This window comes from Leuciscus leuciscus (genome assembly GCF_965113295.1).
Source record: "Leuciscus leuciscus genome assembly, chromosome: 22".
Taxonomy (NCBI): Eukaryota; Metazoa; Chordata; class Actinopteri; order Cypriniformes; family Leuciscidae; genus Leuciscus; species Leuciscus leuciscus.
In genome coordinates this window covers 34,621,550-34,635,971 of record NC_138746.1, presented here as the reverse complement: position 1 = coordinate 34,635,971, position 14,422 = coordinate 34,621,550, and the positions used below count along the sequence as shown (strand labels likewise).

Here is a 14,422-nt window from a genome sequence, read left to right as displayed (position 1 = left end):
TCGCGCGCACCTTCGCGCTCGTGCGGACGTGTTGAGGATAAACCTAGCTTTACACACAATTGCGACTTTATATAACGATCATGCAATTCTGTCTTTATATCATGCAATTCTGACTTTGTATCTCCCAACTGCGAGTTATAAAGTCAGAATTGCGAGATATAAACATGCAGTTCTGAGAAAAAAAGTCAGAATTTCGAGTTTATTTCTCACAATTGCTAGTTTTTAATCACGCAATTCTGACTTTATAAAAGTCGCAATTACCTTTATTTATCTGTCATTCTGTGGTGGAAACAAGCTTCCAATAGTGATGTGTGATGATTGCTTTTTTTAACCAGTATTCATGCTGTGAAATATGTTTTCCCTTAGGAAAATTAAGACGGCTCTCGATTTTGAAAGCGGATCAGAACCGATTACTTCAGCTGCCAGAGAGCATCGGTAACTGTGAAAGCCTGACAGAACTAGTGCTGACAGAGAACCAGCTGGTGGTGAGTTACACTCCTCGACCTGATCTCTTCTGCACTCTGAGCTGTGTAATCAGAGGAGGAAAGGAGTCAGTCAGATTAATCTCTTAAGTATTACTCCTCTAATATTTAACTTTATTTTAATTTAATTAAATTTTACTTTAACTATTACATTTTATTTTACTTTAACTATTAAATTAAATTTTAATTTAATTTAATTTATATGTTGGGTCCTTATGGAAGCTTGTTTCCGCTACAGAATAAAAAAATAAAAAAGGCAATTGCGACTTTTTATCTCAGTATTGCGTGATATAAAGTTGCAATTGTGAGATCTAAAATCGCAATTCTAAGGAAAAAAGTCGTCTTCTGCATTCTGAGCAGTTAACAAGAGGGAAATCCGAGTTAAGTATTACTCTTAAAAATGTACAATTTACACTAAGCCACGTTAAGCATTTTCTAATCATGTCCCATTGACAATAAAATGAGTAAAATCAGCAACTGTAAGTAGCCTGTCTTATTTTCCTCTGTTGATTTAGATCAGATAAAAGCCAAATGCCATTATATTGGTTATGAATACAATAAACTCTGAATTATCAATGACTAGCAGCAGCAATGAAGAGATTCATAAGGATTCTGGTGAACAAGCTTGGCACACCTGTCCCATTGAAAATGAATTGAGTTTGTTAAGAATGTGTGGCTGACTAAAGTGAATATTTTAAATGATTATTTACCCAGAAAACAAGACATAATATCTTATGGTATTTTACTAATCTAGTAAATGCTTCTTGATTTAATAATTTCGATATATTTGGACTGGAAACAAGACAAAAATACTAGGAAAAAAAAGCATTTTGTGCAGTGTAGGCATTTCCCCCTGACAATAGATGTAAAGTCATTTTCATTTTCACAGAATGTCTGTGTTTTTTTTTTTTTTGTCTCTCAGAATTTGCCAAGAAGTATTGGAAAACTAAAGAAACTGTCCAACTTCAACTGTGATAGGAATCGACTGACGTCTTTACCGAAAGAGGTATGCCATCCCAGTCAATGGGCCTTATTCATGAAAAACCAGTAGGCTTAGGTAACATAACTACATTTCCCATCATTCTCTGTGTCAGCACGAGAATGATAAACTACACACCTAATGTGAATCTTTTTCCTGTCCTTCATTTCATTGTGCTAGTGTTAAAAGCTTCAAATTGGCCAACCTGTGCATTTGTAAAAAAAAATTAACCTAAGTCACTTTAATGCTTATCACACCCTAATTACGATCTCCCAACTTAAACAGGGACTCGATGGCAGCATAACAAACTATCTTATAAAACACACTTCTCTGTGCCTCTGTTGGTGAAACTGTGTTCACTCAAGTTTGCCTACAGCAAATTCTTACTAACTGCTCTGATATACTTGGAACTAGTTTCTCTTGCTGTTGCTTGTTTATTTATACACTTTATATTTAGACTTCACTTTGCAAGCAGGTTCACAATGTTCACCAAATATGTTTAACAGTATCAAGAATGGAAGTTATGTTTTTATTGCTTACCGTTTGCTAATTACTTTTATAACAAGACGGTTTTAAGTGAGTGGAGTAAGAGTTTGTCTTTGTGTCGGCTCAAGGTCGTCCTGCAGATATTTCTGAACTGAAATGCTGAAGTACTCCTACGTTGGGTTAAAATGTCAGTGTACTTCTTTTTAATGGCTACCTTCACTGAAGGACTTTGTTGTTTATGACTAGAACAAGGCCTTGATGGTTTTTCCCAGAACCTTGACTTGATTTTTTTTTTTATGTGACTTGAACAAGGCTCTTTTTGTTAGTTATACATGAATGACCAGAAACCTTTAAGGTTAGATCATGGTGTTATAATACAACTGTGATAAGAAATGAGGTGCATGTCAGATACAATATCTAGTATCACATGCTTCTTTACATAGAGAAAATAGTATCCATCACCTTTTTGAAATTTATTTAGATTTGCTGTGATGTCACAGTGCTGTAATAATTTATTAGTTAATAGTTTTGTGGTGGTTTATTATTAGAGGCCATATTCTGCCCTTTTTCAAAGTCTTGATGTTGTTTTGGGCTCTACTAGAACAGGTTGATTATTTCCCCATATTCTCCATTGTTGCAGCCCCTCTCTTCCCAGTCTGTCAGTAACGCTCTGTTTAGTTCCTGTCTCTATGAAGCCCCTCCTTCTGAAAAGCACACTGTGCTCTGATTGGTCGGCTGGAGCACTGTGTTGTGTTTGGTCAAGCGCTTCTAGCATGTTTGGGAAATGTCTCGCCCCTTACCTTAACCGTGAGCTTGCATGTAATCTACAGTTAGATTCATTGCAAAGTATTCTTACACACATAAGGAATTTGTCTTGGTGACAGGGAATGGGAGTGAGTCCTCTAACTTGAGTTTAGGGAGTGGGAGTGAGTCCCCTAAGTTGAGTTTAGGGAGTGGGAATGAGTCCTCTAAGTTGAGTTTATGGAGTGGGAGTGAGTCCCCTAAGTTGAGTTTAGTGAGTGGGAGTGAGTCCCCTAAGTTGAGTTTAGTGAGTGGGAGTGAGTCCTCTAACTTGAGTTTAGGGAGTGGGAGTGAGAGTGAGTCCTCTAACTTGAGTTTAGTGAGTGGGAGTGAGTCCTTTAACTTGAGTTTAGGGAGTTGGAGTGAGTCCTCTAACTTGAGTTTAGTGAGTGGGAGTGAATCCCCTAAGTTGAATTTAGGGAGTGGGAGTGAGTCCCCTAAGTTGAGTTTAGTGAGTGGGAGTGAGTCCCCTAAGTTGAGTTTAGTGAGTGGGAGTGAGTCCTTTAACTTGAGTTTAGGGAGTTGGAGTGAGTCCTCTAACTTGAGTTTAGTGAGTGGGAGTGAATCCCCTAAGTTCAATTTAGGGAGTGGGAGTGAGTCCCCTAAGTTGAGTTTATGGAGTGGGAGTGAGTCCCCTAAGTTGAGTTTAGGGAGTGGGAGTGAGTCCCCTAAGTTGAGTTTAGGGAGTGGGAGTGAGTCCCCTAAAATGAGTTTAGGGAGTGGGAGTGAGTCCCCTAAGTTGAGTTTAGTGAGTGGGAGTGAGTCCCCCAAGTTGAGTTTAGGCAGTGGGAGTGAGTCCCTTAAGTTGAGTTTAGGGGGTGGGAGTGAGTCCCCTAAGTTGAGTTTAGGGAGTGGGAGTGAGTCCCCTAAGTTGAGTTTAGGGGGTGAGAGTGAGTCCCCTAAGTTGAGTTTAGGGGGTGGGAGTGAGTCCCCTAAGTTGAGTTTAGGGAGTGGGAGTGAGTCCTCTAAATTGAGTTTATGGAGTGGGATTGAGTCCTCCAAGTTGAGTTTATAGAGTGGGAGTGAGTCCACTAAATTGAGTTTATAGAGTGGGAGTGAGTCCTCAGTTGAGTTTAGGGAGTGGGAGTGAGTCCTCTAAGTTGAGTTTATAGAGTGGGAGTGAGTCCTCCAAGTTGAGTTTAGGGAGTTGGGAGTGAGTCCTCTAAGTTGAGTTTAGGGAGTGGGAGTGAGTCCTCTAAATTGAGTATAGGGAGGGGGAGTGAGTCCTCCAAGTTGAGTTTATGGAGTGGGATTGAGTCCTCTAAGTTGAGTTTAGGGGGTGGGAGTGAGTCCTCTAAGTTGAGTTTAGGGGGTGGGAGTGAGTCCTCTAAGTTGAGTTTATAGAGTGGGAGTGAGTCCTCTAAGTTGAGTTTAGGGAGTGGGAGTGAGTCCTCCAAGTTGAGTTTAGGGAGTGGGAGTGAGTCCTCCAAGTTGAGTTTATAGAGTGGGAGTGAGTCCTCTAAGCTGAGTTTATGGAGTGGGAGTGAGTCCTCTTGTCATTATGTTCAGCCTGAAGCACAGTCGGCAGAGGTGTGGTGTTTTGCCGCTTCACAGAACCACTCTTTCAGGGTTGTCATGTCCACTTATTAGGCTATAAGCATTTTTGGGCTTGTTGTTTAAGCTTGGCTCATAAAGCGATTGAGTTTACGGAGTTATTAAAGTGAGCAAATCTCCAACTCACATTCATGAGTGCACCACGACACATGTGCGACAACACAACTCTATTTAATCAGAAAAAAAATAAATATATATATACATATTTAAGGAGAATGTATGTGTGTGTGCGCGCATAGAAATGTATGTATGTGAAAGGAGAATGTATGTGTATGTGAGAGTAGAAATGTGTATGTGAGAGTAGAAATCTATGTATGTGAAAGGAGAATGTATGTGAGAGTAGAAATGTGTGTGTGACAGTAGAAATGTATGAATGTGAAAGGAGAATGTATGAGCATGACAGTAGAAATGTATGTATGTGAAAGGAGAATGTATGAGCGTGACAGTAGAAATTTATGTCTATGAAAGGGGAATGTTTGAGCGTGACAGTAGAAATGTATGTGAAAGGGGAATGTATGTGTGTGACAGTAGAAATGTATGTATAGTGGGGAGAACAAGTATTTGATACACTGCTGATTTTGCAGGTTTTCTCACTTACAAAGCATGTAGAAGTCTGTAATTTTTTATCATAAGTACTCTTCAACTGTGAGTGATGGAATCTAAAACAAAAATCTAGAAAATCACATTGTATGATTTTTATGTAATTATTGTATTTACATACATAATTTACATACACTGACATAAGTATTTGATACATCAGAAAAGCAGAACTTAATATCTGGTAAAGAAACCATTGTTTGCAATTACAGAGATCATACGTTTCCTGTAGTTCTTGACCAGGTTTGCACACACACTGCAGCAGGGATTTTGGCCCACTCCTCCAAACAGACCTTCTCCAGATCCTTCAGGTTTCGGGGCTGTCGCTGGGCAATACGGACTTTCAGCTCCCTCCAAAGATTTTCTTTTGGGTTCAGGTCTGGAGACTGGCTTGGCCACTCCAGGACCTTGAGATGCTTCTTAAGGAGCCACTCCCTAGTTGCCCTCGCTGTGTGTTTCGGGTCGTTGTCATGCTGGAAGACCCAGCCACGACCCATCTTCAATGCTCTTACTGAGGGAAGGAGGTTGTTGGCCAAGATGTCGCGATACATGGCCCCATCCATCCTCCAGCATCCTCAATACGGTGCAGTCGTCCTGTCCCCTTTGCAGAAAAGCATCCCCAAATAATGATGTTTCCACCTCCATGCTTCACGGTTGGGATGGTGTTCTTGGGGTTGTACTCATCCTTCTTCTTCCTCCAAACACGGCGAGTGGAGTTTAGACCAAAAAGCTCTATTTTTGTCTCATAAGACCACATGACCTTCTCCCATTCCTCCTCTGGATCATCCAGATGGTCATTGGCAAACTTCAGACGGGCCTGGACATGCGCTGGCTTGAGCAGGGGGACCTTGCGTGCGCTGCAGGATTTTAATCCATGACGGCGTAGTGTGTTACTAATGGTTTTCTTTGAGACTGTGGTCCCAGCTCTCTTCAGGTCATTGACCAGGTCCTGCCGTGTAGTTCTGGGCTGATCCCTCACCTTCCTCATGATCATTGATGCCCCACGAGGTGAGATCTTGCATGTAGTGATGGCCAAATGAAGCGTTTCGAAGCATTATTGCTTTCTGATACAATTGTGTCAAATGGTTCATTACTCAAAGCTTCATTCATATAGAAATTGCAGCACCATCTCCTGGTGAAGTAAATGTAATGCAACAAAGCTGACAACCATAAAATGCAAGTAGGCTTATATGTTAACGCCCCGTTTATTACGTGTTTACCGAGGCGATCAAAGCTGAAACAGTGTTAGTGCTGTGAAACTCATTTATGTAGGTGAATTTTACAGATACTGATGAATTTCATGTGTTCACCTTGATAATAAAACATTAAGCATGATGTGTGTGTGTGTAATTATTTCTTTAGACAAGGACAGAAGATCAGACCAGGTTAAAAAAAGTTGGAAACCATCACAGAAATACTAATGGTTTCTATTAAAATACCAATAGGAACCATTGGCTTTTACCATTTAAACCACTACAGAATTATTTTTTGTAGTGTGTTTGGGACATATTCCATTAGGATTTAATGCCCCCACCAATAGAACCCAACACATATCAGTAGAGACCAATAGAATCCAATAGAATTTCGTTAATCGTTTCTATAGTTTTTTTTTTTTTAGCAGGGCAGTATCATGTGTGAAAGCTTTATCTTGTTTAGCTGTGGGAAGCAGAACTCTTAACTTGTTAACTGGTGGGACTGATATTTTTGTATGTTGAAAAGGATGTGCTTGTGTAACTGGTTGTACTTGTATAATGTAGCAGAGGGTTTTTGAAGTTTCTCCCTTTGATGCATATTTTTATGCAACAATGTTCATATGTTCTCTAATTAATAATAAAAAAATGTGGCAGAGGGTGTGCTTTGGGTACATGCAGAAGGCTTAGACAAAGTGTTCATTAAATGGTATGGTTTTTATTCAGAAATATTATTTTCTTTGTCTTTGGTGAAAGGTGATATCTTTTTTTTTTTTTTAAACAATTTCACCAGCTTTAGAGACTGACTACTGCAACCCACAGTGTTGCCATGGTTTGGCTTCACTTTTATAAGAAATACAGCCGCCAGGTTTCAAACCTGTCAACACTGGATTGGGCTGTCAAAGCAGTCAGGTGGTTCACTACAGGAGTGAACCAGTGTGTTTGCTTCAGAAGTCATTTTCACGTGACTAGTGACGTAATGATACAAGCTCCGAAGCAGTGGTTCATTGCAAGGACCGTTCGAGTTTGAAGCAAGCTTCGGAGCGTCGGTGTCAGACGTAACATCACTACTTGCATGGTGCCCCAGGCCGAGGGAGATTGACCGTCATCTTGAACTTCTTCCATTTTCTAATAATTGCGCCAACAGTTGTTGCCTTCTCACCAAGCTGCTTGCCTATTGTCTTGTAGCCCATCCCAGCCTTGTGCAGGTCTACAATTTTATCCCTGATGCTTACACAGCTCTCTGGTCTTGGCCATTGTGGAGAGGTTGAAGTCTGTCTGTTTGTTTGTTTGATTGAGTGTGTGGACAGGTGTCTTTTATACAGGTAACAAGTTCAAACAGGTGCAGTTAATACAGGTAATGAGTGGAGAACAGGAGGGCTTCTTATAGAAAAACTAACAGGTCTGTGAGAGCTGGAATTATTACTGGTTGGTAGGTGATCAAATACTTATGTAATGCAATAAAATGCAAATTAATTACTTAAAAATTATACAATGTGATTTTTTGGATTTTTGATTTTAGATTCCGTCACTCACAGTTGAAGTGTACCTATGATAAAAATTACAGACTTCTACATGCTTTGTAAGTGGGAAAACCTGTGGGAAAATATACATGTGTATATATACTGGCGTTCAAAAGTTTGGGATTGGTAAGATTTTTATGTTTTAAAATAAGTCTGTTCTGGTCACCAAGGCTGCATTATTTAATTAAAAATACCACAAAAAAAACAAACAAAACAGTATAGTGAAATATTATTACAATTTAAAATAACTGTTTTCTATTTTAAAATGTAATTTATTCCTGTATTCAAAGCTGAATTTTCAGCATCATTACTTCCAGTCTTCAGAGTCACATGATCCTTCAGAAATCATTCTAATATGATGATTTGATGCTCAATAAACTTTTATGATTATCAATGTTGAAAACAGTTATTTTTTCCAGGATTCTTTGATTAATCAAATAAATGGAGCCTCGGTGAGCATACAAGACTTCTTTTAAAATCTTTACAGATCTTACCGATCCAAAACTTTTGAATGGCAGTGTATATATGTAAAAATATTGGAGGAGACCTCTAAAACAAAATAAAAACCTTTTAAAATAGCATAATATGGCCTCTTTAAGACTCTCTCAACTCTTTGCTTGGAGCAATAGCACAGGCGTGTGCTGACTCCAGTAAATCTCCCTCTGGTGTGAGCGTGTGTGTCACGAGTGCTGTGGTTTACATGTCGACTCATCCGATAGTGACCCTGCTGCTTTCATTGGTCTAATGACAGGTAATCCTTACACTTCCTAACCAGCAAATCCAGTTTCAGGGCCTAATCCAGTTCAGTGACACCACACCTCAGCTCAGTCAGTGTTATTAGCATACTGTCCTGTGGCAACATGCCATCACGCGTCACATGACTCCAGTCACATGACTTTGGCTGCTTGTACAAACTGTAGTACTGTGTGTTATTGTGGCATGTCTCGGGATGGACACACGGCTCTTTGTGCTCCTGTTCTGCCTCTTGTGTCTTCTTCAACGGTCCTCAAGTGTCGTATGTTCTTGAGAAACCCTCATTTCTTATTCTGAAAGGGTTTTTCATGGTGGAATCTGAATGAGATTTGAGGAATGTTATTGTCTTGTTTAAACAAGGGCTTTGAATGAATGAGGCAGCTTGTTCTCTGAGAGCGATTGCTCAGCTGTGACCTCTCTGACCTCACACAACGGTTCAGGCACAAAAGCCAGCAAAATGTCGTCATCTCATATCATTTCATCTTCAAGCTTTATCAGATTATTAATCACTATTGTTCTCATTTGGAAATTGTATTATTTCATTTCTTCAGACTTATTGCACCAATCAAGAGAAGGTCAACTCATTACACAAGGTTTATTTGAGCTCATAACTAGCTGGACATTTTTGCAGATGATTGCTTAATCGAGAGATGCAGGAATCATGATTGTGATGATCAGAATTAAAATATGATTAATCGTGCATTTAAAATATAAATTGATTTTGTTATCTGGGATCAGTTTAATACCATTTCATTCGTTGTTATGCCTCTAAAATGCCAGCATAAAGTAAAATGTTTTACCTGTGGTGAAAATCCAGCTTTTAATTTTGTTTGTTTCTGTGGTGTTTTTAATATGCTTTAAGACAAACCATGTGTAAATGTATAAGTCGACACCATTGTTGAGTATTTTCTCCTTAAAGGGATACTCCACTTTTTGGGGAAATAGGCTCATTTTACAATTCCCCCAGAGTTAAACAGATGAGTTTTACCGTTTTCGAATCCATTCAGCCGATCTCCGGGTCTGGCGGTACCACTTTTAGCATATAGCTTAGCATAGATCATTGAATCGGACAGGACCATTAGCATCTCTCTCAAAAAAATGACCAAAGAGTGAATGATATGACGTAGCTCCTGAAAATAGTCCCCAGCTCGGTCGACTATTTTCAGGCGCTGCGTCATATCATTACGCCTGCTGGACTCATGGTACGGCAGCAAAGTTTCTTGATTATTACGCAGGAATGAGAGTATAGTTCCTAGCCATATCAGCCTAGAAAATCGCAACTTTTCATTTTCCGTCGGTCTTAGTACACGATGTAACTACAGAAGAGTCAAGTTTTAAATAGGAAAAATATCAAACCTCTTTGGTCATTTTTTTGAGAGAGATGCTAATGGTCCTGTCCGATTCAATGATCTATGCTAAGCTATGCTAAAAGTGGTACCGCCAGACCCGGAGATCGGCTGAATGGATTCGAAAACGGTAAAACTCAACTGTTTAACTCTGGGGGAGCTGTAAAATGAGCCGATTTCCAAAAAAAGTGGAGTATCCCTTTAAAACTGCAGTGAACCAAAGACAGTCTCAAAAACACGCTTTGAAATCACTGGTGTTTCTTTTTTGACGATGATGTGCAGAAAACTCAAAGAAAAAACGTCTCCGTTTTAAGTGCATCGTTGTCGTGAAAATGCACCCTCAGGCTACGGCTACATTAATCCGGATTCATTTGAAAATGGCGTTTTCGTTTAAAAATGCTCTCCATCCACACTGGCGTTTTCAGCCGTTTCCTGATGTTTCAGTGTGGATGAGAAACTTTTAGAAAACGCTAAAAGCTCACTGAGATGATACAGGCTGAAAAATAAATGATAAAGTTATCACGCAATTCTTCTGGCAGGATCATTTTATTTAGCAAAATATCTCCGCATTCACTGATGCGTCACACACACACACACACACACACACACACTCACCATTATGTCTGGCCTAAAACGCAACTGCTCTCATGTGAGTGAATTTTCTGTCATCTTTGCAGACCTGTGACATGAAGAGTGTGTGAAGGAACATATTTTAGCAGCAGTGTGAAAGTGAACGGCACATAACATTACAGGCACAATACGCATTCAATATGCGTCACATGACTAAACTTACGTCATCGGTTTTTAAATACCACCGGTTTCACTGTCCACACTACAACACGAAAACAGCATTTTCAGATTTATCCACTTTGGAGAACGTTTAAAAAAAGCTTCCATTAATTTTTCATTAATAGAAACGCGTCTCAGTGTGACTGAAGGCCAAAACGGAGAGAAAAAGATGCGCTTTCTACTGTCTGTCTTCTCAGTCGTTGTCCTGCTGATGTTCATATAATGCTGTGCTCTCTCGTGACAGGGTTTCTCAGTGGTCTCCAGGGCCTGTGCTCATGTTGTTTTCTGCTGTGTCTCAGATCGGGGGCTGTTGCAGTCTGAATGTCCTGTGTGTGAGAGAGAACCGACTGACACGAATCCCTCCTGAGCTCTCTCAGGCCGTGGATCTGCACGTGCTCGACGTCTCGGGAAACAGGTTCGTCTCATCAGGGGGCTTGATGAACACGGATGTGTGTTATACATTTATATGAGGCTCAGATCTTACTGAGTCCATGGCTCACTGAAGGGGAGAAGAAGAGATTCTGGTTTAATATATCTGTGGGATGCAGTCGATTACGATAGAAAATTCAGGTCCCACTTTATATTAAGTGGCTTTAAAGGGTTAGTTCTCCCAAAAATGAAAACTCTGTCAGTAATTACTCTCCCTCATGTTGTTCAACCCCGTAAGACTGTCGTTCATCTTCAGAACACAAATGAAGATATTTCTGATTAAATCTGAGAGCTGTCTCACTCCTCCATAGGCTTCTCTGTTATTGAAACTTGCCGGCCCAGAAAGTTAGTGAAGACAATGTTTAAAAATAGTCCATGTGACTCCAGTGGCTCAACCTTAAGTTTATCAAGCGACGAGAATACTTTTTGTGCGCAAAAAACACACAAAAATAACGAGTGAGCCTCCGTTCTGACGTACGACCCAGAAGCGCTACGCTGTTACACTACGTCAACTCACTCAGAGAAACACAGAAGAAAATGAAGAGTGGAATAAAGTCGTTATTTTTCTGTGTTTTTTGCGCACAAAAAGTATTCTCGTCGCAAAAGTGTTTAACAATACAACATGAACACAATAAGTACATTGTACTTATTTTCGATGTAAGTACTGTACATGGCACTTAAAGCACAAAATTCATACAACTTATGGTCAAACATTCACAACGGAAGTCAGTTGGACTGGGATAAATGATAAACATAAAGCCACAGGGGTATATTATATACGTTAAAGATATACTTCATCTAAAATGAAAATTCAGTCATCAGTAGCTAGTTTACACACAAAGTTGCGAATTCAACTTGGAATATCGCATAAAACATTTACGAATAAAGCAGTGTTTGCATCCCATGTGTTCAAGAGAACAAAATCATCACTTCCTGGGAAATTGGTGCAGAATATCAGTAATAAAACTAAGTTTCTGCAATCGGGCTCTTTCTCCCTCCATCATAAACGAGTGTGTCTCAGAGCGTCAGACGAAACATGTCATGTTCTCTGGCGTTCAGATGCTGGTGTTCGGGAACACACTCGTGTGTGTGAGACGCTTCTGGAGGGAATTAAACCAAATCATTCTGATCACACACTTTGACCAAAACCAACATTTGAGCCGCTGCGATGCCATTGGTCCGCTGGTCAATCGCAAACGATATATTCGAGATCATGTTTGGATTTATTACAGTTTGATGGCAGATTTAGTCGCAGTAAACAGCGCAAGCGGCTCGGGACAGAACACAGACGGACTCAATGGCATTTATATTTAAGCAGAAAATCTCAAATGCAAATCTCTTACATGTTTTGTAGTGTCATCATCATGATCAAGTAAAACAGAAAATGAATCCTTTTAACTGAAAAGCTCTGATTGGGGGATTTAAACTCTTGACATCTGGCAACCACAAACATGACAATAACAAAATATTTTGTCTCTTTTCTTTTTTTTAAACAAATATAGAGATTTTGGAGTTTTTATTTTTTAACTGCATTTTAAATGCATCTGGTATTTAACAATATTGCATGTTGATATAGTCACAATTATCATTTAATGACCTTGGTGTCATTTTGTCTTAGTCTTGGAAAAAAAGCTCACAGTTTTGGTCAGTGTTTACAATATTTTGTCTCTTTTTTTTTTTTAACAAAAATAGAGATTTTGGTTCAGTTTTTATTTTTAAGCTACATTTCAAGCCACGTTCCCACCGCAGGAACTAGAGACTCTGGGCCGGGACTCGTGTGTTTCCACCGCAGGGTCTGAATGAAGTTCAGGGTAAATATTTCCCCTTCTGAAAGTCCCTGCTCACGAGGGTAGTCCTTTTACAAAGTTCGGGATCTTTCAGGGGTGGGACTTTTGATTCATGCCGCATTTTGATTGGTTGAGTTTACGCAGCATTTTATTTCATCCACCATTTTTATAAATCTGTTGCGGTGTGTGCAGTAACAGGTGTTTGCTATCTGAATCAACAATGGAGTTTAAAAAATACGACAGATGGACCGACGACGAGGTTCAGGCTTTATTAAATGTAAATTCAGAGGATGAAATCCAGCGGGAACTGTAAAGTAACTCAGTCCTGCGTCACCGGACTAATTCACCTAAACTCCTAATCTAAATCTATATAAATGCCTCACTCATTCATTCATTCATCTTCCCGGTACTTTAGACCGCGGTGGGAACGCAGACATCAACAGGCCTGGGGGGGAAACAGTTCCTGGGGAAAATTGTTCCGGGTAATTTCGGTGGAAACGCGGCTTTAGTCTGGGATTCAACAATATTGCATGTTGATATAGTCACAGTTATCATTGAATGACCTTGGTGTCATCTCGTCTTTATATAATGGAAAAAAAGCTCACAGTTTTGGTCAGCGTTTACAACAACAAACAATATTTTGCCTCTTTATTTCAACAAAAAGTAGAGATTTTGCTAAAGTTAAATTTTTTTAACTAGATTTTAGTCTGGTATTTAACAATATTGCATGTTGACAGTTACTGTGTCATTGAATGACCTTGGTGTCGTCTCCCAGTTTTGGTGTGAGTTTTGAGAGTTTGCAACATTAGAGAAGGCAGAAGCATGTCTTGTGAATGATATTCTGTGTGTGTGTGTGTGTGTGTGTGTGTGTGTGTGTGTGTGTGTGTGTGTGTGTGTGTGTAGGCTGCTCTACCTGCCCTTGACGCTCACGACTCTCCGGCTCAAAGCGCTCTGGCTGTCGGAGAACCAGTCGAAACCCCTGCTCACCTTCCAGACGGACGTGGACCCCGAGTCTGGAGAGAAGGTCCTGACCTGCGTGCTCTTGCCTCAGCAACCCTGCGAGTCGGAAAACAAAGGTACAGCTCTGATATATGTGCATAACACTGACTCTTTTCATCGAATAATGTGCAGAAAATGTCACTTCAAGTGCAAGTCCTGAAGTGTCCACTAGTCTCTCCCTGTGAAGGCCTCCTTCCCTTCCCTTCCCTTCCCTTTACCTCTGGACAGATAAAACAGTGTCAGAATATTCCAGTTCACATGGATACGTGGAAGTGACAAAAAAAAAAAATTTTTGAATTTTTAAGGCCAGACAAGTAATTTGTTGAAATCAATTTTGTAAAGAAAGACTACACACGCCTGCACACATATATATATTTAAACGCGCACACCTATAGACTGAACACGTAATACGCCGTCAGCGTTCTCACAGGTTCGCGTTTTTGAAGTTTACGCGGAGATGACGTTTTTCAAACTTTTTCAACACTTGCACCTTTGACCCTGTTTCAATGTTTGCGTCCTGGAGCATCAGACACTGTTGTCGAGCGGATGAGCGGCCGGAGCACATTAAGGGTTTTCTGTGAGAACGGTGTCGTGTTAGCGGCTCCTAAGTTAATAACTAATGATCTTTGCAACGGAAGTGAATCAATCAAAACTAACTTTAGCTGGACAATAACTTTATTCTAGAGCTGCTGTAAAGCCTAAACAAT

General features: G+C 40.0%; 1 protein-coding gene across 1 annotated transcript in view; it reads left to right on the top strand.

Annotated features, from left to right (window-relative positions):
• Positions 1-14,422, top strand: part of LOC309486551 (leucine-rich repeat-containing protein 1-like) — a 76,411-nt gene that overhangs the window by 45,479 nt on the left and 16,510 nt on the right. Inside the window, exons 9-12 of the mRNA XM_082153900.1 lie at positions 367-485; positions 1,405-1,488; positions 10,800-10,915; positions 13,620-13,792. Coding sequence (XP_082010026.1) covers positions 367-485; positions 1,405-1,488; positions 10,800-10,915; positions 13,620-13,792 — 492 coding nt within the window. The remainder of the gene's footprint in view (positions 1-366; positions 486-1,404; positions 1,489-10,799; positions 10,916-13,619; positions 13,793-14,422) is intronic.